Below are 25,485 nucleotides of genomic sequence, written 5' to 3'. Positions count from 1 at the left end.
GCACTAGTTCATGCTTTACATTTTTTATGCAAAAAGTCTGTATCACCTGAAATGGAAGAATGAAGTTGCTAGAATGTGGTCCCTACAGATCAGTTTATTTATTCGATGCATACCCCTACTCAGGCAAACACTTAAGGAGGTTAACAAATTACAAAAGAAACCAGAATCCAAAAAGGCAAAATGTGAATTAAAGCCCATGCTAAGCATTAATTAACAATTAAAAACCTGGCAAAAGAGATGCATTTTTACCGAATTGAAAATGCTGAGACCGTGGGGAACAAACACAACTCCAAACAGATTGCATTGTTTAAAATGAGTTATTCCATACACTGAAACATATATCCTTTTATGTTTAGCAGATCTTGCTTTCAATATACATACCAGCATGGACAATTCATAATGTCCATGTTTTATATTATGAACTAAAATAAACTTTATGTTAAATAATATGAATAAAGCTCCGATTTCTACCAAAGCTTTTAGAAGTAAAATAATCATCTTACTGTATATGTTTTGAGGAAGAAGATCTATGATCCTATTATAAAATATGACCTAAAGTCATAATATAGGATGAGTAAACCTGAATAAATATTTTAATTATTTACTGATATTACTTCGCTGTCATTGATTGTGGAATATAGGTTTTTCTATTAAACCCTCCCCCCCACTGTAATGCACACTATATTACTTTTACAAATCTATAATTTAGAAATAATCCTATTAGAATAATTTATTTCAGTAATACAAAAATAGCATAGTAAAACGCAAACAGTGGGCTCTCCACCTATTGAACAATTTGTAGTTACAATTGCATAGCATGGAAAGAACTGCAGTGAGACAGTTTGAGCAATAAATCCTTCTAAATGGAAATCTTCCAAAAAAAAAGTGGCTATGTTCTACTTGATATTCTTAGGGCAAAATGGGAGACAAATTTAATTGGTGCTTTTTAAAAAATCCATCCACATACACAACCATGTATGATAAAACACAGAGAGTCCTGAAATAATGTGCTTTGGTGACAGGGAATATTGAAGGAAGGGCTTGTGTATATGGCAGACCTGTCTTCTTTAAGGATTTACTTTGAAGTCATGAACAGAGTTCTGCCGTGTTTTGAAAATCATATAGCAATACCTTTAGTCCTCTAATAATCAGAAATAACTGGACAGATAAGTTATACCAGCTCTTTCAGAAAACTGATCTGCTGATCCAGAAACAGTGACACTTTTAAGAATCACTAGAAAAGTTGAGAGCCAATTTGGTGTAATGGTTAAGGCTTCAGGCTAGAAATTGGGACGTCGTGAGTCCTGCCTTAGGCACAAAGCCACCTGGGTGACCTTGGGCCAGTCACTCCCTGTCAGCCCTAGGAAGCAGGAAATCGCAAACCACTTCTGAAATCTTGCCAAGAAAACTGCTGGGACTTGTCCTGGTAGTCAGTAGGAGTCAACACTGACTCAAGGGCAACAACGAAAGATGTGTGTGTTCTGATGGATTGTGTGCTCAAGCTATGTAGTGTGAGTAGGTCATATCCTGAATACTGCTGATCTCAACTGTCTGTTCCAAGAGCTCCCAGTTCCCATTATGGTGGGCTGGATACTGCTATCTGTTGAGGAAGCAGAGACAAGTGAAGAGACTATATGAGGTATATAAAGCAGCCAGTTTTTACAGAATTAGCAAAGTGGATGAACTAACAAAAATTTGGTTGAGTTGTTCAAGGGAAATTCTTAACAATTCTTTCCATGAATGTGGACAATAGGAACTCAGGTAACCTGAAGCCCTGGAAAATGAAATATTTTGGTAATAGCTTAAGAAAGAGATAGTAAAGATGAATGGGCAGGATTTTGTGGAAGTGGCCTTTACTGCTTGTGATATATTTGTGTTCCTTCCATGCCTTTGCAGCAAATTCAAGCTTGTTGTGGTCCTTAAAGAAAAAGTCAAAACATAGAAGTGGCACATGGCCAAACTACAGCTGAAGATACACACATACATACCCCCCCCCCCCAAATCAAACAAAGGACAGGAACTGAAAGAGGGAACAAATATCCATATGAAATAGAGTAAAACAAAGGAGTAAGTTCAGACAAAAGGAATAACCAGAAGCAAGAGTTATAGAAGATAATCTGCACCTTTGGAACTTTGAAATCAACTTCCAGGCTGTCAAAGAAGAAACAGGCTTTGAGGAGATAGACTGACTGTGTTCTGCAAAAAGACTGAGAAGAGTCCTAGTATTATGAGACACTGACACAACATTCTGATTGGACTGATATACTCATGAAGTGCATGTTACCTGCTAGGAGGAAGGATGTGGCTGTATAACTTCTAAGTCTATGGACAATTATCACTTCATGCTAACTACTCTGAGAAGAAATTATATTGCAAAGAACAACTAAGAACATCACCATATGTTTTGAAGGTTAAGCAAGCAAATTCAGGATCTTGGGGAATCAGCTGACTCATCCATACTTTCCTATGGAAATATAGAAAAGAAAATAGAATATTGCTAGTGAATGACTGGCTAAGCAAATGGTGGTAAAAAATATGTTTAGTCCAATCATGGCAAGCTTGATCAGGAGAGCTTTAAAGTGAATGTTGTAGAGATTAGAGACAAAAAACCCTGAAGAAAGGACCACAGATAAAAAACTGTGCTGTGGAAAGAAGTGAGAATGTTGCTGTAATGGTATCTATTAAACATTCAATAAAAATTCAGGAAGAACATTGGCTTATAAAGTTCATGGTCTTTGTTGTCTATAGGTGAGCTTGAATTCTTGGTACAAGTCAAATACATTTGAATAGATGTAACAGAAGCCTAGAGTAATTGTCATGAGTACTGATGGCGAGCAGGAGGGGGCCTCTATCCAGGGGGGGAAAACACATGCGTAATACTGAGGAATTAAGCAGCCATTCAAAGAGACACAGATCAGACCCGCCTTGACTTTTGGGATTTATCTGTCTGGGTTTTTCCCACGCTTCTTCAGTTTGTTAGGATTCTGTCTTATGTAGCAGTAATAAACACTAGAGACCTACTCCTCGTCTCAGCGTGATTTCTGACTGTTAGGACAGTAATGACCTGATGGAATGTAACAACTCAAGTTAAAGTGTCCTTCCAGTCAATTTTTTGGTGACTTATAGACAAAATCAAGTATTTTTACTGGTAGCACTACAGAAGTATTTTGCCACTGGGAATTTTTTTGTAACTTCTAAGTCTAGTCTCCCATCCACATACTAACCATGCCCAACACTACTTAGCTTTTGATCTCAGACCAACATTGGCTGAGTCAATAGAGCAAATAAAGATACAAGCTGCTCAAAAGGAACAGGAGTATGTTGAAAATAACCACACTGCCTCTGATATCCAAGTTAATTAATCTGGCAATATCATAGGGGACATCGTGTTGAAATATGTGAGGAACAAATACAAACAATATTCTTATTTCTGTCTACTATCTTTCTCAAAGGAGAATATGCTGATCTTTGAAGTAGGAGTGATCATCTCAGCATCTCTTGGGAGATGAACTATGGGAAGCATGGTCTTTTCAGGAAATTCCTGATTTATTTTGCTGATAAAATAAATCAGAGCATGGAAGCACAAGACAATTAGCCATCCTTTACTTGTTGAGGTAGGTGGTAACAGGAGTATTGGGTGACCATGAGAGCTCATAATTTTAAGGAAAAGTGAAGCAGTGCACAGTCAAACATGTGATATGAACTTCAAAAGATGGATTTTAGCAATAAAAATCCAAATACATAAGCATGTTGAGAAAACCTAATGGGAAAAGGAGCCCAAAATGCATGAAAGTTCTCAAGAAAGGGGATATAAAAATAGAATTTCAAAAAAATTAAGTGAGGAAATTATATTAGGAAAACTAAAACTCAGATTGACTGGAGGCTGGTGAAAGATGTTAAGAAAAACTTGCTGATGGTTTGGCCCACTGCTCAAGCATTATGTTGCAAAATCCTGGAGAACGGGTAAATGTAAATGCAATGTTAGGACGCAGCAATACAAGTATCGTTTCTAAATCATGCTGTTTCACTTTATTCTGTGATGGTTAGACATTACTTTAAATTTTGAATCCAGTTTTAGGCACCACACTTTTAAGAAGGATTCAGACAAAGTAGATCAGAGAAGGCTAGTAAGGATGATCAGCAGAGACTAGAAATAAGTCTTATGAAAAGGTACTGGAGGAACTGGAAACATTTAGACTTGAGAAAGGTAGTCTGATAAGATAGCATTCTTGAAACACCTCAAAGCATGTTGCACTGGGGGAAATGCACTGCACAGGTCAGGCCATGGAATAAATGATATTACGAAGAAAACTCCTAACAGTAATAGCTGTTTGAACCAATTCAGAGCGCTAGTGGACTTTCCTCCATGGGCATATTTAAGCAGAGGTTGGAAGCCATATATTGTCAGTGCTTTAATTTGGATTTAATTTCCATGATTAACATAGGCTTAAGTTATCATTGCACTATGATCTACCATGCATTCAACAGATCAGGGAGGCTCACTGGATGTAGATGCACCTACAATATGATAGTATGAGTGGTAGGAACCAGAATTACAAAATGTTAACCAGATTTCCTTCAGACCAGAATATACATCTTACTACTTGGCTGATATTAGAGGTACAACTATGCTTGGGTCAAAGTTGTTTCTGGCTCTAATTTCTGAAAACATCAAGTTAACCTTTTGAGGAAAATATAAAAGAGCTCAGAGTAAAAGGCTGAATACTTATGTCCATATGTACTATTTGCAATACTCTAGTCAGATGTGACTGACCAAAGCATTGTTCCCTGAGAAAATCAACACCCATCCACATAAGTTGGCAGAATTATGGATGACCCATTCAGTCTTGCAGAGCTCATATTTGAAGTATTGCCAGCTACTGCAGGAAAATGAAAATGCCTAAAGAAGTTCAGTTTTTTGTGGCCCTTCTAGGTTTTGGTCTCTGTTTGGAAGCAGGAAGAAAGGGCTGAAATTCCTTTAAACCACTCAATTCTGTTTGTACAACATAAATGACAGGTTTATCCCAACCATCCAGGAGGCTGACACTAACATTGGAAAACAGGGACTTTATTTTGGGACTTTAACCTCCCCTTGACATCCTAGCCAACTCGTTACCAATTTAATAGAGCAACAACGTATGCCCTTCTGTTTGCAAAGGATGTAAAGTAGTATGGCTATGCTTGAAATTGTTTTACCATTATCCTAACTGTGCATGCTTTTAATGAAATGTTGGGAACTTCATTCATTTATTTAGTTTACTAAATCTACCAATTTTTAGAGCTGAATCGAAGCATTTATCTGGGAATCTATCTACCACTGAAACCAATGGGACTTCATAATGATTTGGCTAGATACTGGTGTTTTGTTAATTTTATCCTCCCAACCACCCTTCATTTGTTAATATTGTAAATGCTAAAACCTTAAACCTACATTGCAAAAATGCTATTATTCTGAAATTTGGAGGAGAAATTTCCCTTACTTCTCACATACTGGAACTTTTCAAATGGAAATCATATATATCGCCCCTGTAAATAAATGAAATGAATTTTCAAATATGAAAATAGAGCTTTACTATGGAAATGGGGACAGGCATGGAAAAGGGTAAAGGGTTCAGGTGCCACTATAATCAGTACTATAAACATGCTTTAAATTTGTGGCACAGAGGACGTGCTTTTCATAATACAGCAATTTTATAGTTTTATTGGACGGACAAGCGATAAAGAAATATTCAGAAATGGCAGTTTGAAATGAATGAAAGTAGGAAAAAAACACATGCCACCAAATCACGTTACTTATATAAAATACTACTGCAATAGTTCTTTTATTAATTTTTAATGCTCAGCACCCTTGGTGACCTCTTTTATTCTTTTGCTGTCAACATGGCAGCCTGGAAAAAATTGAAATGGGATAATAAAGCGTAGGAAGTACTTAAACCCCAAGAGTATGCAAGTGCATTCCCTTAGCCTTCCCTGTCAGTCTTTTTGTATCTCTGCCTGCCTAGCCCTCCCCCCCAACCCCATACCTGACACCCCACAGGGATGGAAGAGGAACTGGTTGAAGTAACCCAATGTCTTTCTTTATATTCTTTAAGTATTTATTTTAAATGCTTCTTTTAAAATAGGAAGAGTTTATCTGAATAATAGACCTGCAGGAAAGAAGGCTGTTTTCTTTGTCTGTCTAGCTTCTACCACATATATTTGGCCTGATTCAGCTGCATTTTGCTCAAACAGTGGGATACCATTATGCTATGAATATTTACCACTGTTTATATCTCCAAGGAGACTAATCTCCATACCACTACAGTCCAGAAGCAACCGGCATTGTCTCTGCAGGCCCAGGTTCATGGTGTCACAGCAGCTGAGGCCATGGGGTCAAACAGATTAATCCATCAGTGAAAATAAAGCTCTGCACTATTGTCCACCAACTTTTCCCCCCTCCCCCACCAGAGGACTTAAAATAACAACCTATGCAGGAATCCACTGTATGGAGCTGTTGGGTGTATGTATCACAAAGGGATGAAAATGAGGAAATATTAGATCACTGAAGTCTGGGGAATATAGCAGAGGAAACATGATTATGGAAATGTGTTAAGAAGGCAGATTACAGCAGGGAGGAGGATATGGAGTGCAGCACGTTAAAAATCCCACAAAACTACACGTTTGGGAATGTTTATATTTTTCTTCTTCCAATGCCCTTTGATTAGCCTCTGTATAACATGTGCCCTGACAACTGTGACAGAACGAAAAATCCCAGGAAAAATGTGGGTCATAAGAGAAAAGAGACTTCCCCTGTTCCTCAGGGGTGACCCTATCAGTACATTTTGTTGCAGTGTTTCACTATTAAGGAAAGGGCAGCCCATGAGTGTTCACAGTCAATCTGTTCCATCTGTCATGACTATTAGGAAACACTGACCAGCAAGAAACTTAAAAATACAACAGATACAATATTCTAGTCATATTAAAAGTATCTCTTGGTGGTTTCAGGCCGCAAAGAAGGCATTTTTAATAAGAAAGAGCAATACCTACCTGATACTCCACCATACGTGGTCTTTTTCCTGAGTCCTACAGAAGGCCAAGGCGTGCCATCTGCTTTCAGTCCCATCAACCCTGACACAGTGTTGGTGGCTGTAACACCATCTGCACCACCTACAACAAATTTAGAGATAGCTTTAATAAGCATGTTAATACAGCAAGTTACAGAAATTGTTTCATGGTAGTACTAATTAGATGATGAAGCTTTCTAGCTATTAAAAAAAGTGTCAAGTCCACAATTCATAGCGTTAATATAACATAACATTCACAGAGAAAATTTAAATAATGCAATGTAAATCCTGATGTACATTGTTCACAGGGCGTGGATTAGCTGAAGTGCATGTACAGTGTCATACTCACATGTCCTTATATGTAATGAATGAAATGGCCTAGAGAATGTTTATAGTTGACAAGGTGAAGACAGACAGAGAGATGCAACACTTTTTTCTTTCCTATGAATGACCCTAACGACTAAGTAAGGAAACTGTACTTCCCCTCCTCCCCCGATAGCTTCTAAGGATGATCACAGGCAAAATATTATCGTTAGCTGTTAAGATCACTAATTTAGTAATTTACATTAATGGTTGCTAATTTTTAAAAATGCCAAAGGCGTCATCTCTATTTTCAATCAACTCACTGCAGATTCTTTTTTTCTATAGACGTGTGAATACCAATGGCTTTATCAGGCCCTAATTGGGAGGGTGAAGAGCTGGCAATTTTTCTCCAGTCTTCTCCTGGAGAAAGCATTCTTTTGGTCCCTTTCAAGCAGTTAAGCCTAATGGCATCTTGGTGCAATGGGCAAGGCAGTCCTATTCTTATGCAGCCTATCCTAATGCCATAGTCTCTATTTCCCCTAACTAACCTTTTTCAGAGAGTACATTCCCTCTCAATACTTGCAGCTTGCTCTCCTGTCAGTCCACAGGCAGCTTAGGTTCTATCCCTAAGCTTTTTCCTTCTGTTCCTATTCTTTCCTCCTTCCTATCAACTCCCTTGTCAACTTTTTCCCCTCCCATCTAAATATAATGGCATCTAGCTTCAAGTCTACCCCCTCCTCACTGTGCCTTCGCTCTGCCCTATCCTCAGTTTTGCATCAATAATGACCTCCCACTAAAGCTTTTATGTTCTTTCCTTAATAATCAGGGTCACAGTGAGACTGATAGCAATTCAGTGAAACAGAAACAGTTCCTCAGAACTCTCATCAGGTTGATGGTGATAATAGGAACAGAGAATTTTAATAAGATTCACTTCTGGAATAACTATTAGTGAACACAGACTCCACTAACAGGGTTTTTCAATTTTTAGACAGCTCTTTAAGCTGGTGAATCCTATAGGGAAGTTTTACTTATGTCTACATATGTACTAAGTGATACATGAAACCTGAAATCACATATTTTTGGATAAAATCGAAAAGATAGAAAACTGACTGCATGTACAAAAGCCCCAATCAGATATTTTCATGAAGGTAAGAAATAGGGAAGTGTACTGGCCATGCTCCAAATTTACAGACTGCTTCCAGCTTTTTCAGGCTACAGAACCTGAGGGAGGGAGGGATCGAGGGAGGGAGGGATCTCAGAATCCCTGATGAAGAGGCAAAGAAAAAGTGGTAGAAAATTGGCAGCATTCAAGGGAGCTTTTTTAAAGAAAAAAAAAAACACACCTGAATCTCACACATAGCCCCATCAAGTTCTTATGGAACCTTAGAGTTCCATGGAATAGTTCGAAAAACAATTCAATATTGCCATTTTGTGGGATGGAGGAAGTGTGCCTTCTCTGTCATGGCCCCTGCCCTCTGGAACAGCATCCCCCCAAAGATACAGATGGCACCCATTCTCCTGGGGTCCCAAAAAGCCTTTAAGACCGGGTTCTCTTCCCAGGCCTGGGGTTAACTGTGGTTGTTATGTATTGGTGGGCCCCTGTTGTATTTTTGTACTGTTTATTGTTTTAGCTGTTTTAGTCCAGGATGCCTGTTTATGAGGGTTTAAACTGTTTTAATAATTTTTACTGCTTTTGGGGGCACTACTCCACCCTGAGTCTTCTGGAATAGATGGCCATACCAAATCAATTAAAGTGAAGTGAAGTGAAGTGAAGTGAAGTAAGCATATTGATATAAAAATACCTGTACTAAATAGAACAACAGCTGCATGATAAAGGGGGCAAATGATATAAAAACTGAGAACAGCTGGACACTTGCCGAGGCCCATGTCCCAGGTTAAAGACCACTATCAGGAGCCCCTGGAAATGTTTTCCTCATCCTCACTACCTCTCTCTGGGTTGCCTGCCCACATACTGTGGCCCCAAAAGAGAAAATTGCAAGCTTGGAAGTAGCAAGGAGGAACAAGGCAATCCAGACCACTTATTTGCTTGCCAATACTCTTTGGGACAAGTAATAGTAAGGAATAAAAGAAACACACCACATGGCAAATACAAAGGAGGTGACCCCCCGGAGAGGTTGGGGTCTGTATAGAAAGTGAGTGCACTGAGGACTTCTGGGGAACCTCCCCAAAAGCTTCCAAACCCTTTTCAACATTGAAAGGGGAAAAAAGCATAATTTGTAGATGACGGTCCAGGTAACATATGGCTCAGGTTGTAGTTTGACCCATGTTTTTCCACATTAATTTTCATGCTCAGAAAATGGGGAAAAAAGAAAAAGGAAAATTACTTTAATTTAATTTAAAACTTATTATGCTCCCTATTTCTTAGAATAGCATTTTACTTTTGAACCCATCAAGTTACAAATTAAAAAAAAACAGTGAAATGGGGATATATCTGAATTTGTTACCTTCTTGGGAAGCCCTTGCAATGTTCACAATGCTTGTGACATTTGAAGTCAGCTTGGCAAAGAAAGGAATCTGAACAGCTTGTCTCACCCAACGACAGATGTTGCGCACCAGTTCTGGATCCTGTTCAAATAGGTCAGATCAATACAGTGCATAATTAAAAGTAATGTGATCAAAACTTTCCAACAATCTGCTTTCCTGTAGTTTTCAGAAATTATATTTTAATACTCTGCTTTGCCTCATTAATTTAAGCTATGTCAATGTTCTAAGTAGTATGGAAAAACTATACTAAAATATAATAGATTTTTAAAGCATAGTACAACCGTAGAGGATGGCTATGTGATGTAGAATTAGATAGGCTCCAGTTTGGAATCTTAAAAGGATGTGAATCAGCAGAAGAAAACCATTCTAAGAGACTAGACTTTTCTTAGAAAAAGATATTTTAAAAATGTAATCCCCGCCCTAGGAGGGAACCATTGACCATTTTTTTAAATAAACAGGAACCATATGTGCTTTGAAATTGAAACTGCTTGCCATTTACAAACACATACCTTCACCTGTCAGCCTCTCCCAACCCTATTTTAGGGGAGGGGAGGGGAGGAGGGGGAGGAAGGAGAAAGCAGAAGCAAAACATGTATCACTTAAAAGAGACAAGAAAAATGCAGAAAGAACCCTGCCTCACCAGTAGCCATCTCTACAATCTAAAATAACTGTTCTGAACACACTGGGATCAACTATAAATGCCATGATTCCTGATGAAAATTGCCAAAATTCAGTACGTATAGGTCAGTGGATAGCATACCAATCATGAACGCACTGGAACACTTAGTACTTGGACCTGATCTTTGAAATAGATTTTATTTTGTCAAAACGTTGTAATAAGAACTTTGTTAATTCAATTAATGTTACTTAAGTTTTTGCTGCTTTACATAAAGAAATTACAATGAATTACATATATAATCTCTGAAGGTGGTACTACCTGGATAGCCTTTTTTGGTTGGGATGGTGAGCAGGTTGGATTTTGTTAATATTTGGACAGGACAGCTCCAGGACATACCAGGGTTGTAGGCTAATTTTGAGCAGTATTAAATTAATTTTCTTCCTTGCTATTTTTTTGGTAACATATATGTAATTTATAAATTAATCTAATGAGGGAATGCTATAGTATATTTTAATGCAGATTCTTTGTAGCAGAGAACTTGTTATCGGCTTGGCATCAGCACCTTGATCCCTGATCTCTCCTAGGGCCTTCGCACCAACAGTGATTAGCTATCAATTGCCATTTTAAATTTTCCCCAATGCTGTATTTTGTGACAGTGTAGAAATTAAGTCACAATGATGGGGATTCCACCAAAATGGACATGATCCATGAAGGGCATCTCGTCTGAGAGCCCCTCAATCCCTTAGCTAGTTTTGTTTATTACAGAACCTGTCTAGCATAAAAGAGTCAATTGTGTGATTAAAAAAAAACAAAAAACTGATCCAGGAATCACTGTATGGAAAATTCAAACATGCCTGTCCCTGATGTAAATCGGAAGTTCTGATATATACATTAGCCTTTTCCTAAATTAGCTGGCAGGGTGATATTTAACTACTCTTCCACCCACCTGTCCACCAAATAACCTCCCAGCAATTATTTGACAGGGTCAAAGCTTTTCTGAATACTCATATCCTTTGATGAAAAGTTCAGGATGACAAAAAGCTAAATGGGAAAAAAAGAGATCAACTTATACTCTTTAAAGACAGAAATAGAAATCTTGAAGCACTTCCTTCCTTCATGGGACAGCCTTCAGAGGATAATCAGCTGCCTGTTCAGTTGATAATGGCTCTGTATGGTAATGCTCTTTAATTACATCAATTTTATTATTTTTTATTTATTTTATAATTTGGTAATGAGGCTCTCTCTCTTACGGCAACTACTGATAAGCTATGTTTAAATCTTCAAAATCTATTTTATTACTAACATGATCTTAATAAGAAAGTTCTCAGAAACCCCAAAATAAAATAGAAATGTTTCCCCATTCAACTAAACATTCAGGCCCGGTTATAGGACGGAAATGGCATTGGTCGCACTTATGGATGATCTCTGGCGGGAGCGGGATGGAGGCAGTGCATCCATCCTCGCTCTCCTTGATCTCTCAGTGGCTTTCGATACCAACGACCATGGTATTCTTCTGGGATGACTCAGGGAGTTGGGGGTGGGCGGCGTAGTTCTGCGCTGGTTCACCTCCTTCCTCCAGGGCCGATCCCAGTCGGTGTTGATAGGGGAAGAGAGATCGGCCCCGTGGCCCCTTCTTTGTGGGGTGCCACAGGGATCAGTACTCTCCCCTCTCCTTTTTAACATCTACATGAAACCGCTGGGTGAGATCATCCGACACCATGGGATGAGGTATTATCAGTATGCTGATGATACTCAGTTGTATATCTCCATCCCGGGTGAAATAAGTGATGCCATGACCACCCTCTCCGAGTGTCTGTGGGCTGTGGGGGCCTGGATGGGGAACAACAAGCTTCAGCTGAACCCTGGTAAGACCGAGTGGCTGTGGGTTAATGGTTCTTCAGTATCTGGGACATTAACATCTCTGGTTCTGGATGGGGTTGCACTGCCCCAGACAGACCCGGTGCGTAACTTGGGGGCCCTCCTGGACTCACGGCTCCTGCTCGAAGAGCAGGTGGCAGCAGCAGCCAGGAGAGCCTTTGTGCAGCTATGTACTGTGCACCAGTTACACCCCTTCCTGGATCGGGAGGCTCTTCGAACAGTCACTCATGCCCTTGTTATCTCTCAGTTAAACTATTGCAATGCGCTCTACATGGGGCTACCCTTGAAAAGTATCTGGAAGCTTCAGCTGGTCCAGAATGCAGCTGCGCGAGCTGTTTTTGGTGCCCCCAGAAGGGCACATGTAACACCACTGCTGTGCGAGCTGCATTGGGTACCAGTTTGCTTCCAGGTCCAATTCAAGGTGTTGGTTATTACCGTTAAAGCCCTACATGGCATGGGACCAGGGTACCTGAGGGACCGCCTCTTCCCCATTACATCAACCCGTCCCAGCCGATCGTGCAGAGAGGGCATGCTACGGACCCTGTCTGTAAAAGAATTTCATCTGGCGGGGTCCAGGAAGCGGGCCTTCTCCGCAGTAGCTCCCGCCCTGTGGAACATGCTGCCCCCGGAGGTGAGATTGGCCCCATCACTCCTGGCCTTTGGGCGGAGTCTGAAGACCTGGTTCTGCCGCCTCGCTTGGGGTGGAGAGGGGAATAGAGTTACATGGGGATGGTTGTTATAGACCACTCCTCCCACACTTGGACTGTTTTAGATCTCTCATCGCTTAGATTTTTATTCTTTATTTCTATTTATAGTATTTTTATTGTATTTTATTATTCTGATGGTTTTAATCATTTGTTGTAAACCGCCCAGAGGCCTCCGACAGGAGGAGATGGGCAGGGATAAATTAGATAGATAGATAGATAGATAGATAGATAGATAGATAGATAGATAGATAGATAGATAGATAGATAGATAGATAAACAAAGCAACAGGAAGTAATGGCATTGTCAGATTTAACATACCTGGGGAAAGGATGGTTATGGAGTCCTTGGTGCTCTCTGAGCCCAGAGAACACCAAGGACTCCACAGTTCAACCATGAGCTACATATGTTCTCTTCTATAGGATGGTCTATGTTGGGATGTCCAAATTCTATGAAGCCCCCAACAAAGTTAATAAGTCCCAAACAAGTGCATCCTAAACATCTCCTTCTCCAGAATACAGGTTCTAGGCCTGAGGATTGGGCCACTAGTATGCAAACCTGCCAGTATACTTGTGAGAGAAATCTTAGATGTCTTTTCTACATGTGCTGTTGACTCCTACAGGTGCAAAACTATTTTGCTTTCATTGCTAGCCAACAATGCAGTAAGAAAAACAAGTTCTATTTTTCGGTCCTGCCTTACCACTACACTTTTTATTTTTCCCTCACACATGCACAGCCTAGTATGAAAAGGAAAAATTTATAGAAGAGATGGTAACTGTCCAATTCCCCATCCCTTGACACTTCTCTTTTTAGAAATTAAACACTGTCTCAAATTCCTTTTCAATTTTTCTACACAAGTAAAAACAGTATTGGCAAGTTTGGTTTCTGCAGGAGGAAAAAGTTTAAAAGGTACAAAAAGTGCATCTGCACCAGTAAAAATGTCAATTTTTATATTCTAATTTTTATATTTTATACATATTCTAATAGTTCTAATACGGTTGTGGAAATATTCAGACTGATCTGACTTTTCAGTTTGAATGGTCAAATGGAATCAATTTTCTGAATAAATTCAAATCATAAAATTGAAGCATATTATTTTCCAATTTATATTAGTTTTTGTCTGATTTACACAGGCCTAATTTGACACATTGACATATATTTGGTGTGAATGTGTACAGTTTCAGAAATTTTGAATTAAGATCACAGACACATGCGACAAAATTATATATTATAGAATTCTGAGTAAAAACCAAAATAATATTATTAGATATATTAAAGACAACTTCATGGATAAATGAAGTAGAATTGTGTGTGTGTGTGTGTGTGAGAGAGAGAGAGAGAGCGAGCGAGAGAGAGGGAGAGAGAGAGAGAGAGAGAATGTTGTTAGCAAAATCAGTCTTCTTTATCCAGTTTTGAAGAATGAAAATATAGAATGGACAAGATAATAAGCATTGGTCTAAAGGTGGAAAATAACTCAATAACAAGTTTTCTTCAAGAAACTAGACCATCAGTTTGGGCAGTGCTACAGGCCATGTCATTTGGCATTAAATTAATAATGATTGTTTTTATATATTTGGTTCATTTCATTGTTGTATACCGCCCAGAATCACTTTTTATGAGATGGGCAGCCAAATAAATTTGATAAATAAATGTGATAATTAATTAATTAATGTATAAAATTGTGATGAGGCATTTCCCCCCTTTAAACATGTTCTCTTTGTTTAACTTGTACAGGTAGTCCTTGGTTAATGACCACTCATTCAGCAACCATTCAAAGTTGTGACAGTGTTGAACAAGTGGTACCGTCAACTGTTCCTTGAAGTTCCGGCCGTTGCAGCACCCCCACAGTCACATGATCGGGACACTTGGCAACTGGTTCACACTTAATGACAGTTGCAGCGTCTTGCAGTCACGTAATCACCATTTGCAACCTTCCCTGCCAGCTTCCCACAAGCAAACTCAATGGGGAAGCTGGCAGGGAAGCTTGCAAGTCACTCCCACTGCTTTTTTTTCCCAAGGACCCCTGCTTGGGAGTCTTTGTAGAATGGGCCCTGCTTATTATGTCCCAAGTCAGCATTGACTCCTGGTGACTGCCAGGACAAGTCCTGCAGTTTTCTTCACAAGATTTTGAAAATGGTTTGCCATTGCCCTCTTCCTAGGGTGTGAGAGAGTGACTGGCCCAATGTCACCCAGCTGGCTTCTTGCCTAAGGTGGGATTAGAGCTCATGGTCTCCCAGTTTCTAGCCTGATGCCTCGACCACTACACCAGACTGGCTAACACCACAGAAAATGCCACATGAAGCAATTAGTGCTCCTTCCCAGTGGCCAATAATAGGCAGGAAGGCATTTAACTAATAGTCTGCCCCTATCTATGGCATGTGTGTGTAAAGCATCTGAGAGTTTGCAATCAGGATTGTCAGGTCACCACGGTGACATACCACCAAAACACCATTCTTCTACTCATTTTTTTTAAACAGCAGAAAGGAAGCCTGCAGCTACAGTGTCCTGATCTCTGCAGGGAGAGGGAAAAGTCCAGGAGCTGTGTGTCAGCTTTTCAAAGTAGGCAAGCTCAGGAAACGAACTCCACAAGAATGAGTGGAATCCTATTTTATTGATATAGGCTCAAGTAACAGAACCTTGAAGCCTGACATTTTCCTTCCCTCTTTCTTATATTCAGGACCATTAAGGCAGAGCTAGTCTGAGCCTCTTTCTAATGTTTTTCTTTCCTGTCCTGGAATTCAGTCATGTTTCTCTAACTGCCACTGCAGTTTCTCCAAGGTCATCTCTGTGGTTCTCTACACTGGGAGGCAGGATGACTGGGTGAAGCAAGGTGTCCCACTAATAGGAAATTGGTTCACCCTCAAACTTCAGAGTACTGTAGCACTGCCACTGGAAAAACGGATTCAGTGTGTTTCCTGGTTGAACCACTGCTGAATAGGAAATGTTGGCTCAGCTGATGAATAGATGGATATTATGTGATTGTGTAGGCAGAGAGTTGTTTAGAAGCATCACAAATACAGCATGAGAAAGTGTCCCAAGCAAGGTAGAGGATGGGAAGAGGTCTGTCTAGAAATATTTGTGCTATTCATCTCTTTCTTATCGTTCCTTATACCTTCCATGTCTTTACAGCTGCTAATTAAGTACCTTAAAAAGAAAAGATCCCTGCTTAAAAACCTTTAGCAACTTGGCACACCTCACTTGAATATGTTAGTGAACTCATTTCCTCTTTATCACACTTTTTCCCATTAAGATTTCAGTAGGAAGGAGGTTGTAGTGTCACTGAAGCAGGGCAGTGCACTAAATTCAGTAGTGGACTGAAGAACCCAAGATTAAATTTCTGATCTACCATGAAATTTTCAGGTTAACTCATCATATACTCTTTCTCTCCTCTGATTATGAGGACAAAATAAGACAGAATTCCTTGCAGGAACATTAGTGGGATAGTAACGTTACTGATGACAACAAAGACACAGCAACAGCAACAATAACAACAACTACACCACCATTTCTTTGAGATACAGAAGTATCAATGACCTTGAGTTTATCATCTGTATTATCAATTTAACATAAATCTTTATACATACAGTAATAATTTGCAGAAATAATCCACTTTCTGAATAAGGCAATGTGTGACACCCACTCAAAAACAGCATTGGCTAACCTTAGTGCTTAAGTTAACAATCTTTTATGCAGTGCTTTAGATCTGAGTCTTCTATTTAGCAAAACTTCAGTGTTTTTTATTCTGGCATTTTCAATGCTTTAATAATTAATCACAAACATTCAAAGACACATACTGTGTGCATCTACAGGGCATACGGTGTATTTACATGAATAATAAACCTCCAACAACTTAGGTCTGCAAATTTCCAGCTAATAAAAATGGAGATCTCTCTTGCACATGCAGCTTTCATGAAATATTCATTGCAGCTGCATTGGCGTTCTGAAAGCAGTTGCATCCTTGCGATTTTCATTGCTCACTTATGAATATCCGGACAGGGGCCACTTTAGAAAGGAAAGAACCTCTCTAACTATAAGCCATGCAGATGGTGTGACCGTTTGCTCATTTTAACTCAATTAGACATTTTAATAATAATGTGTGGCATATATGTATTATAAACAGCATGTGCTATGCAATATGAAAATATGATATTGCAACCCCACCACCCTTTTGAAATACATTATTGTGCATCTTCCATTCACAAGCACAGCCAAACTGATATAGGAACAAGTGGCTTTTCCCACAATTGTGGTGTGTTTAAACAAGTGGGAAATACCAACTTACAATGGGGGAATACTTTGCTCAAACATTTACCTCTAAAGTTACGGCTCCTACACACAAATTGATATAATGTTTGTACTACTATTAACTGTGCTACAGAGATAGAAAAAATAAAGTTGGAGAAGTTAGTGTTTGCCAAATAAAAAGGCACTACGGAAATAGCAGAGGACGGGTTGCTCTAAAATGGGAAAGTTCAAGAGTTGGGGTGAGCGGCAGGCCATGAGAGCAAATGTATAAATTGTATTATACATTATACAGGATTACTGAACTAGAGTAAGGCAACTAGAAAGATATAACTCTTGGATTAACCAAAAATATATATTAAAAGTGTTTAGGTTTTTAGAAGATTCAGTATGTTTCTTTTAGGTAACTGTAATAATGGTGCTGAACAGAAGGAACCAACTGAGTGATATAACTACGTATAACTGGATGATTGGTGCAACAGGTGCTCATAGGGATGATAGGGAGACCAATAATAGCAAAAAAAAAGCAGGGCGGCACACAACAGTTTGGTAGAAAAGCAGATTCGAAAGATAACTAAATATGGTTAAGAATTTGTGTAGTAATTTCCCAAAGTGCCTTACATTTTTCCTTCAACTCAAATACAGTATTGTTCTCAAAACAGGGACATCTGCAGGGGGGGATAAAAAGTAAAAAAGGCAGCTCCAACCATGATATCAAAGCCCTATCCTGTTTTTTCATATGTCACACACAGAATGCATGTAATGCATAGTGCCTCAGTTGTGAGGTTGGGGCCACCATGTTGACTTTTTTTAACCCTTCCAGCCTGCAGATATTCCTGCCTTAAAACTAGCAGCATGATGTGGTTTCTTAGCATACATTAAAATGATTAATAACAGAGCTGGCAAATACTTTATACTTCCTACAGAACCAAATTTTGAAGTTAGTGTATGCATCTTCAGGAGGTAAAGTTTTCTTTTGAAATATACAGGTCTACTGTACTATATGTCTCTAGGCTACCATGGCAACAAGGAGATTTTAAAAAGGTGCAGAAGATTCTGGCCTTGGAAATGGCTGGGTGGGTAGGATCATGAGGAGCATTCTTAGAATGAAGAATATTCAAGATCACCATTGAGCTAAAACCTGCAACATGCTGTGAGCTAAGGTAAGAAGCCAAAAACATAAACAAATGACATCAGTTATCTCAGAACTTTGTTATGTGCCATCAAGTCAAGCCTGATTCCTATTTACTGCATGGACAAAGACTCACCATTTTGACCAGTCTCTAGCAACAACATGCAGCTCTTCCAAGGACATATCAGTAATTTCTTTGATCCCATCCACCTCCTCATGACAGTTGAATATTCTTTTGCAGTAACAAAAGCAGTGCCTTCCTAACAAGGGGATCTCATAGTCTGGCACTCAAATCTTACAGCAATGTCCATACATGTGTCCTTGGGAACAATACTGAAGTGATTTGCCATTGCTTTCTACTGAGTTTGTTTTTGGAGTTCCTTCTCCTAGTTAAGCTGCCTTCTCTTATGTCTGCAGAGCTCCATCATGACTTGTCCCCATTGTGGATTATAATAATAATTATAATAATTATAATTATAATTATAACCATCCTACATGATGGTTGAAGAGATCATAGCCATCTGGATTTTATGAGCTGGGGTAGTTAAGAAATTGTTTTGGTTTTTAATGGGATTTTATTGGAATTTTACTGTGTTTTTATTTGAGTTTTTATTGTATATTATTCTGTGTTGTAAACCGCCCAGAGTCCCTCTGGTCAGAGGAGATGGGCAGTGACAAATTCGATAGATAGATAGATAGATAGATAGATAGATAGATAGATAGATAGATAGATAGATAGATAAAGCTTTGATCTAATGGATCTTCATTTGCTGGACTTTGGATGCAAGGCACAAAATTCAAGTCTGGAAATCCCTCTGAAATTGACAGTCTATTAAATCAGGATTGTACTGATGTTTTTAAGGAGCTGATTGGCCAGTAGGAAGGTCAGTGGCAGGAAGATCAAGAGTGACATTGGAGGCAGCAGCAATGGGAAGATCAGAAAGTCAAGAAGGAAAGGGACAGGTTGCATTCTTGTGGTCACTGAGCTCCTACTACAGGACTGAGTGGCATGAAAGAAGGTGGATTGGTGCCCTCAGCTGTGAGCTGCAAGAACGGTTGAAAAAAATATAATTCCCACACCACTAGGGGGTAGTACTGGGACAAGATGGTGGCTATATCAACAAACCAGCTTAAAAGAACCAAGGAAGCCCAGTGGATGCCTTTGCATGTGTGCAAAGTTATTTTTCAGTATTTCAAGTAAGTATCAGTTTGCAGACAAAAACATACAATGATGAATGCCCAGGTGGTTTTTCTTGGAGATAAGAAAGATGAACACTTTCTATCAAAACTGGACTGGCCAATTTACAGATATCCTGGCAATCAAGTATAGCATTGCTTTCAGATACAGCAAATTCTTGCACCAAGGTAGGTAACATCAGTGAAAAATATAAGACATAGTCACAAGTGAATAGACAGATGGCATTCCTGAGTTCTTTTGTAATGAATGGGAGTCTAGAAGATGCTTCACTATTAACACCAGTCTTTTAATCCACTTTACAGAAAATGTCAATGTAGTTATCCAAAATAAATAAGAAAGGGAAACATTTTCAGGCCTTGGGGATTGCCTAAAGTGGTTATTTGGAATCTGGCATGCATATTTATGTGCTCATCAACCTGCTGAAGTAAGAAAAGAGTGACATAATAGCAGGAAGGAAAATATTGCTCCACAGATATAATAAACTGTAATAACCTAGAAGACTGAAAAAAGATAACCTAGAAAACTGAGAAAGGAAATTGCTGCCACTTCTACTCAGGCTATTCACAACCAAAATATCAATAGAGAGTTCTTCTCATTCTTATTCAGTTCCTTAGCAAGTGTCATGTATTAGCCCTCATAACCGAGACAACAGAATATCATTAGTCTGCAAAAATGTCAGTGATGACAGAAAATGGATGAAAATTGATATTCCTTATCAAATGCTGATTTATCCTACTTCTCTAATGCACTGCCCATACTTAATGTAGCTGAAAGGAGATTACTATATATATATATACACATATACATATATATACACATACACACATACACACACTGTATGTATGTGTATGTGTGTGTATGAATGTTTATAATTTTATATATGCCTTTGTGTACTGTATGTATCATATAGAATGTCAGCTGAAAAAATTACCGGTGTAAAGATGTACATTCTCTGGGAAACACTGGTACACATTATGTGAAGATTTTTTAAATGTGTGAATTGGTCTTACATTTCCCAATAAAAGGAAATGCCACCTTTTCATAGCCATATAACATTCAAACTGAATTAATTAAGATCAAGAGACTAGCACCAAGTATTATATATCGAAAACAAATATGCCTTTTGTGCTTCAAAGTAACCCTTTTTGCTGACATTTATTATTTCATACGGTTTTCATTTCCATAGCCACTAGTATTTTGTCATTCATCCATTCATAAATTCATCCATTCATTTAGACTTATATCTTGTCTCTTGTCTTTCCTTCAGGTGCCAAAGGGAATATTTTCATTTTCCCTCACAACACCTGTGTAAAGTAGATTGGGCTCAGAGTGAATGACTAGCCTAACTTTATGTAGTAGACTTCCATGGCTGAGGATAGACGTGAACCTGGGTTTCCCCACTGCCAATCCAGCACCTTATCTATTACACCACATGGGTCACTATTGGTTTGAGGTTTATAACAACAACAACAACAACAATAACAATGATATACCAGGAATGGATGGAATCTTGGAACTGGAGGAAAACTGTTTTTTGGAATTCTTATGATCTGCATGATCAGCTCGTGGATCAAAATTGAGAGCTTATCATGAAGACACTTGTCTGGGTGAACACTACCTGAACTGTGTATAATGTGTGTCAATGTACCTCAGCAGTAGAGATGGAAAAACAAGAGCTCTTAAAAACTCTTATCAGAAGAACAATTGAAAGATAAACCTTAATCATCACAAGTTATCACCTGGATGCTTTTACAGTTCCTGTTTCACTTACTCACCCACCACTATTGTTATTGTTATTGTTAATAATAATAATAATAATAATAATAGACAGACCAATAGAAAATGAAGAAGCTAAAATGCTCTGGGACTTTAGCATTCAAGCAGACAAGCACCTGCCACATAACACCCCAGACTTAACAATTGTTGATAAGAAAGACAAAGAAGTCTGGATAGTGGACATTGCAATACTTGGAGACAGCAGAATAGAAGAGAGAGAATTGGAGAAAATCACAAAATACAAAGACCTGCAAATAGAAGTAGTACAACTGTGGCAAAAGAAAGCAAAGATAGTACCAATAGTAATAGGCACTTTGGGCGCAATTCCAAAACATCTGGAGCACCACTTAAATACCATTGGCATTGACAAAATTAACATCAGTCAATTGCAAAAGGCAGCTTTACTTGGAACAGCTTATATCCTGTGATGATACCTTTACTATTATTAATCAACAACATGTTCCTATCCCAGGTCCTTGGGAAGGACTCCATAGGTAGATAAAAATGCCAAATCCAGTCTAAACATCTGGCTGACTGTGCGACCAACCAAGATAGTAGTTCAGTTTATATCCTGCTGTACTATTCTGTAGTCCTTAGGACAGCTTCATATGATTTAAATTTGTGTGAAAGGTATCAGATTATACATTTTATAGCACCTAAACTAGGTTCTACAATGAAGGAGAATGCCAAAAAAGTCTCTTAAAAGTTTTTAAAACACTGCAGACTGAGCTGAAGAATCAGGAAGTAGGTGACTATCATGAAGAAGGAAGTATGTGAAGCCAGTAATGTATATTTTTTAACAAAAATGTTATTCAACTGGATAAAAGTGGGGCTGAAAGACACTGACTGCATATTCTGACTGTTCCATTTCTTTAAATAAAGAAATTAAAAACTACATGGAGGCATGGAGGTTGTCCCAAAGCTATATCTGATCCATCAATTTAGAGAATTGCTATGTGATTTACAGGATTTAAACACAGCATGGTTGCCTTGGATGAGGCTTCCCAGAGCTCATTTCACCTGTATAATAAACAATGCTTTGCTACCTTTGTCATTCACGGTTAAGTAGTTAATCAGCATCAATGTGGTTAAGGCTTATTTCAACTCTCCATAAACCAGGACTTGCAACTTCTTAAACCAGAGTGTGAAACTCCTTAAAATCCTGCATCAGATTAAAATAAACTGCCCTTGTGCTTGTAGAAGTATGGAAGCTATTTCCACTTGAAGAAGCCCCATGCTGCAATAACATACACATGAAAAGAATAGTTACATAAAATAGAGCATTCTTAGCAATAGCACCTGGATTACTTTACTTTCAGGGAGATCATTTACCTCAGTCACCACTGCAGTTCAGCTGATCACTTAAGGTCTTGCTGTTTTAGAACCCATTTTCTTCAGTAGAAGGAAATTGCTTTACTGTATCTCCTTTCGGAGCTTCTTGTTTGGCTGCTGGATGCTTTAATTGTACTGTTATGATTTTATGGATTTTGTTTCTATACCAAGAAGCAGATGTAACATTGGACTAGAACTGTGGAAATCAGGATTAAAATGTCATGAAATATACTTGGTTACTTTGGGCCAGTCTCTTAACCTAACCTATCTTAGAGGGTTACTGTGAGAATAAACATATAATTATGTATAAAATGTGTATAAAATATATATCCTTGCAGATATCGAGAACTGTGGATGTCTATCTTCCCCAAATGATCTGCACCTCACAGGAATGATATCAATTGGGTTGAAATTCACAGCTCTGCATAGGTTACAGATTTTCAAAAGATGCTGATCGAAGAGAATTTTACTGAATTACCTAAACTGGTTCATATTTTTGGTATAAACTTTGGGAAGCCAAGGTTTTATCATGCAAATCTAGCATTATGAAGCACTGAAGATAGGAATGTAGACCATAAAGACTATACATTGGGGCACTCAAATTAAATTAAAGAAGGAGTGCACGACTAGTAGTGTAATACAAGGCTGTCCTTTAACTAAAACTCCACTTTATGAGAGACTATTATGCTTTCTCTGCTGATAAAAAATGGTTTATGAGCTTTGTATGGAGATTTCTTTTAAATTGGTATGCAAACTTATTAACTGCAAGAACAGATGGACATCTACATTTGCAAAATCAACAAATGCAAGCCACCACCAAAATGGCTTTGCTTAATCTGGTTAACAAACTTCATTTGAGGTAATACAACAAACAAACAATATTATAATAATTATAGTATAATTTATGCTTTGCTATATTGAAAATGTTTCCTTACCTTTTTTAAACTAATAACTGTTTATTGTAGTCATAATTTAAAAACTGTTACATAGTTTTAATCCAGTGAAATGAGCATATGACCTCAAGGGCCAGGAGAGATTTATTATACCACAATCTGTTCAATTGGCTTCTATTACCTATGTATTATTTTTAGTATCCTATATCGAAATGTCTCTCACTTGTGGATACTTATATTTTGCTAATCAGCAACTGGCAGAAATAAAAAAGACTACAGAATTAGGCTGTATACAGCAAGAATCTGTTTTTCATTCTTTATTTCCCCTACTCCTTTCTGCAACCCTAATATTTACTGGCTGGCCAAATGTCACATATTAAATAATGCCCTATTCTGACACACAGAATATATACATGAAAATAGAATATATTATAAAAGATCTAGAAATGACCTGCTGAGAATCTCACCCCTTATAGAAGGCTTTCTTTGCCATAGATCAGGGTTTCCCAAACTGTGAGGTGTACCTCCCTTAGGGAGGTGCAGACAGAGTCCAGGGTAGATGTGAAGAATCTTTTAGTTACATTGTTATAATAAATGCACCTTTCCCAAAGTTCCATTACATTCTTTTCATCGTTCATTTGTACTCATTTTGGTCTTTGGATTTTTAGGGGAGGTATGTACATTAAGATTGCACTATAGGGAGGTATGATGGCAAAAAGTTTAGGAACCCCTGCCACAGACCTTATGCTTTGGAACATGCTTCTCCCATGTCTGTTTGGCTTGAATATATATATTATGGATGCTCATCTTGGGTATAAATAATATTGTTGCTTTTATTCTGGGGATTATTGTCTCACTCTGCTTTGGTGTGTGTGTTTTTTTTTTTGCTTCCCAGAGTTACAATTGATAGGGCAAATTTTTTTAAGTAAATATATAAATGCATTTAAACTACTTTTGTTCACCAATCTTTTCCTCTTTTAATCCAGTCCTCATCAGTGCAAGAAATATCCCACTTATTACCTAATTCTCCATAGCTTTTAGCAAGACTTCATTTAGACTTTTCACCCATTGTTATTCCTGAGCAACAAATGTCATGTTTATTTTAAAAATATTATTTATTTATTTGATTGATTGATTGATTGATTGATTCATATTACTGCCCCTCTCCCCCAATGGGGGACTCTGGGTGGTTTACAATAAAAAAAATATAGTAGAGAGGCAATATGATTTCATGATGTAGGTGAAATGATATTCCACTCAAAATACTGTCTAAAGTGATTGGCCAAGTATTATCTAATGGTCTCTATTGTGAGAATAAAGCTTCAGATAGTTCCACTCTTATGGCTTCCATTAACACACACTTATAGGGTGAATGGTTACATCTTTCCAACTTCCAAAAATAAAGAAATGCATCACTGAAATAAGAGTCTAAAAAAAATCTCAATTTGCACAAGTTAACCAAGTTCAAATGTTTATCGCTAACTCTTCAGGAAATAAGGCATCTATGTCAAATATAAACGCAAACTTATAAATAAAAAGACACTTCTACTCATGTGCAGGCATTGTACGTAAACAGAAAAATGCCTACAATTGAATTAAAGTACTTTCAGGCATTCAGATGCCTCCCCGACTTGTAGTTTAAATGATGCCCTAGCCTCCTCCATATTTGATACAAAATATATAAAATCTCCCTCATGCCTCACTCTTGTGTACCACTTAACCATTCATAGTTAATGAGAACAGAAAGAGCAGTTCCAATCAGCTCCTACTGTCTTGGGGGTTACGTAAACCTCCTTCTGCCAGTTTAGTAACATGCCTCTATGGTCACTGCCATTCACAGTAGGACTGAAATACAGCCAT

At 38.3% G+C, this 25,485-nt stretch overlaps 1 protein-coding gene across 1 annotated transcript in view; it reads right to left on the bottom strand.

The window, feature by feature from the left end:
- The window catches only part of DPYD (dihydropyrimidine dehydrogenase), a 643,333-nt gene that overhangs the window by 133,597 nt on the left and 484,251 nt on the right, over positions 1–25,485 (bottom strand). The window contains exons 17-18 of the mRNA XM_063298272.1: positions 9,812–9,932; positions 7,027–7,146 (exon numbers count right to left, since the gene is read on the bottom strand). Coding sequence (XP_063154342.1) covers positions 7,027–7,146; positions 9,812–9,932 — 241 coding nt within the window. The remainder of the gene's footprint in view (positions 1–7,026; positions 7,147–9,811; positions 9,933–25,485) is intronic.

Source organism: Candoia aspera, chromosome 3 (genome assembly GCF_035149785.1).
Source record: "Candoia aspera isolate rCanAsp1 chromosome 3, rCanAsp1.hap2, whole genome shotgun sequence".
Classification (NCBI taxonomy): domain Eukaryota; kingdom Metazoa; phylum Chordata; class Lepidosauria; order Squamata; family Boidae; genus Candoia; species Candoia aspera.
The sequence above is the reverse complement of the archived record's forward strand: the minus strand, read 5'-3'. Positions and strand labels throughout refer to the sequence as shown.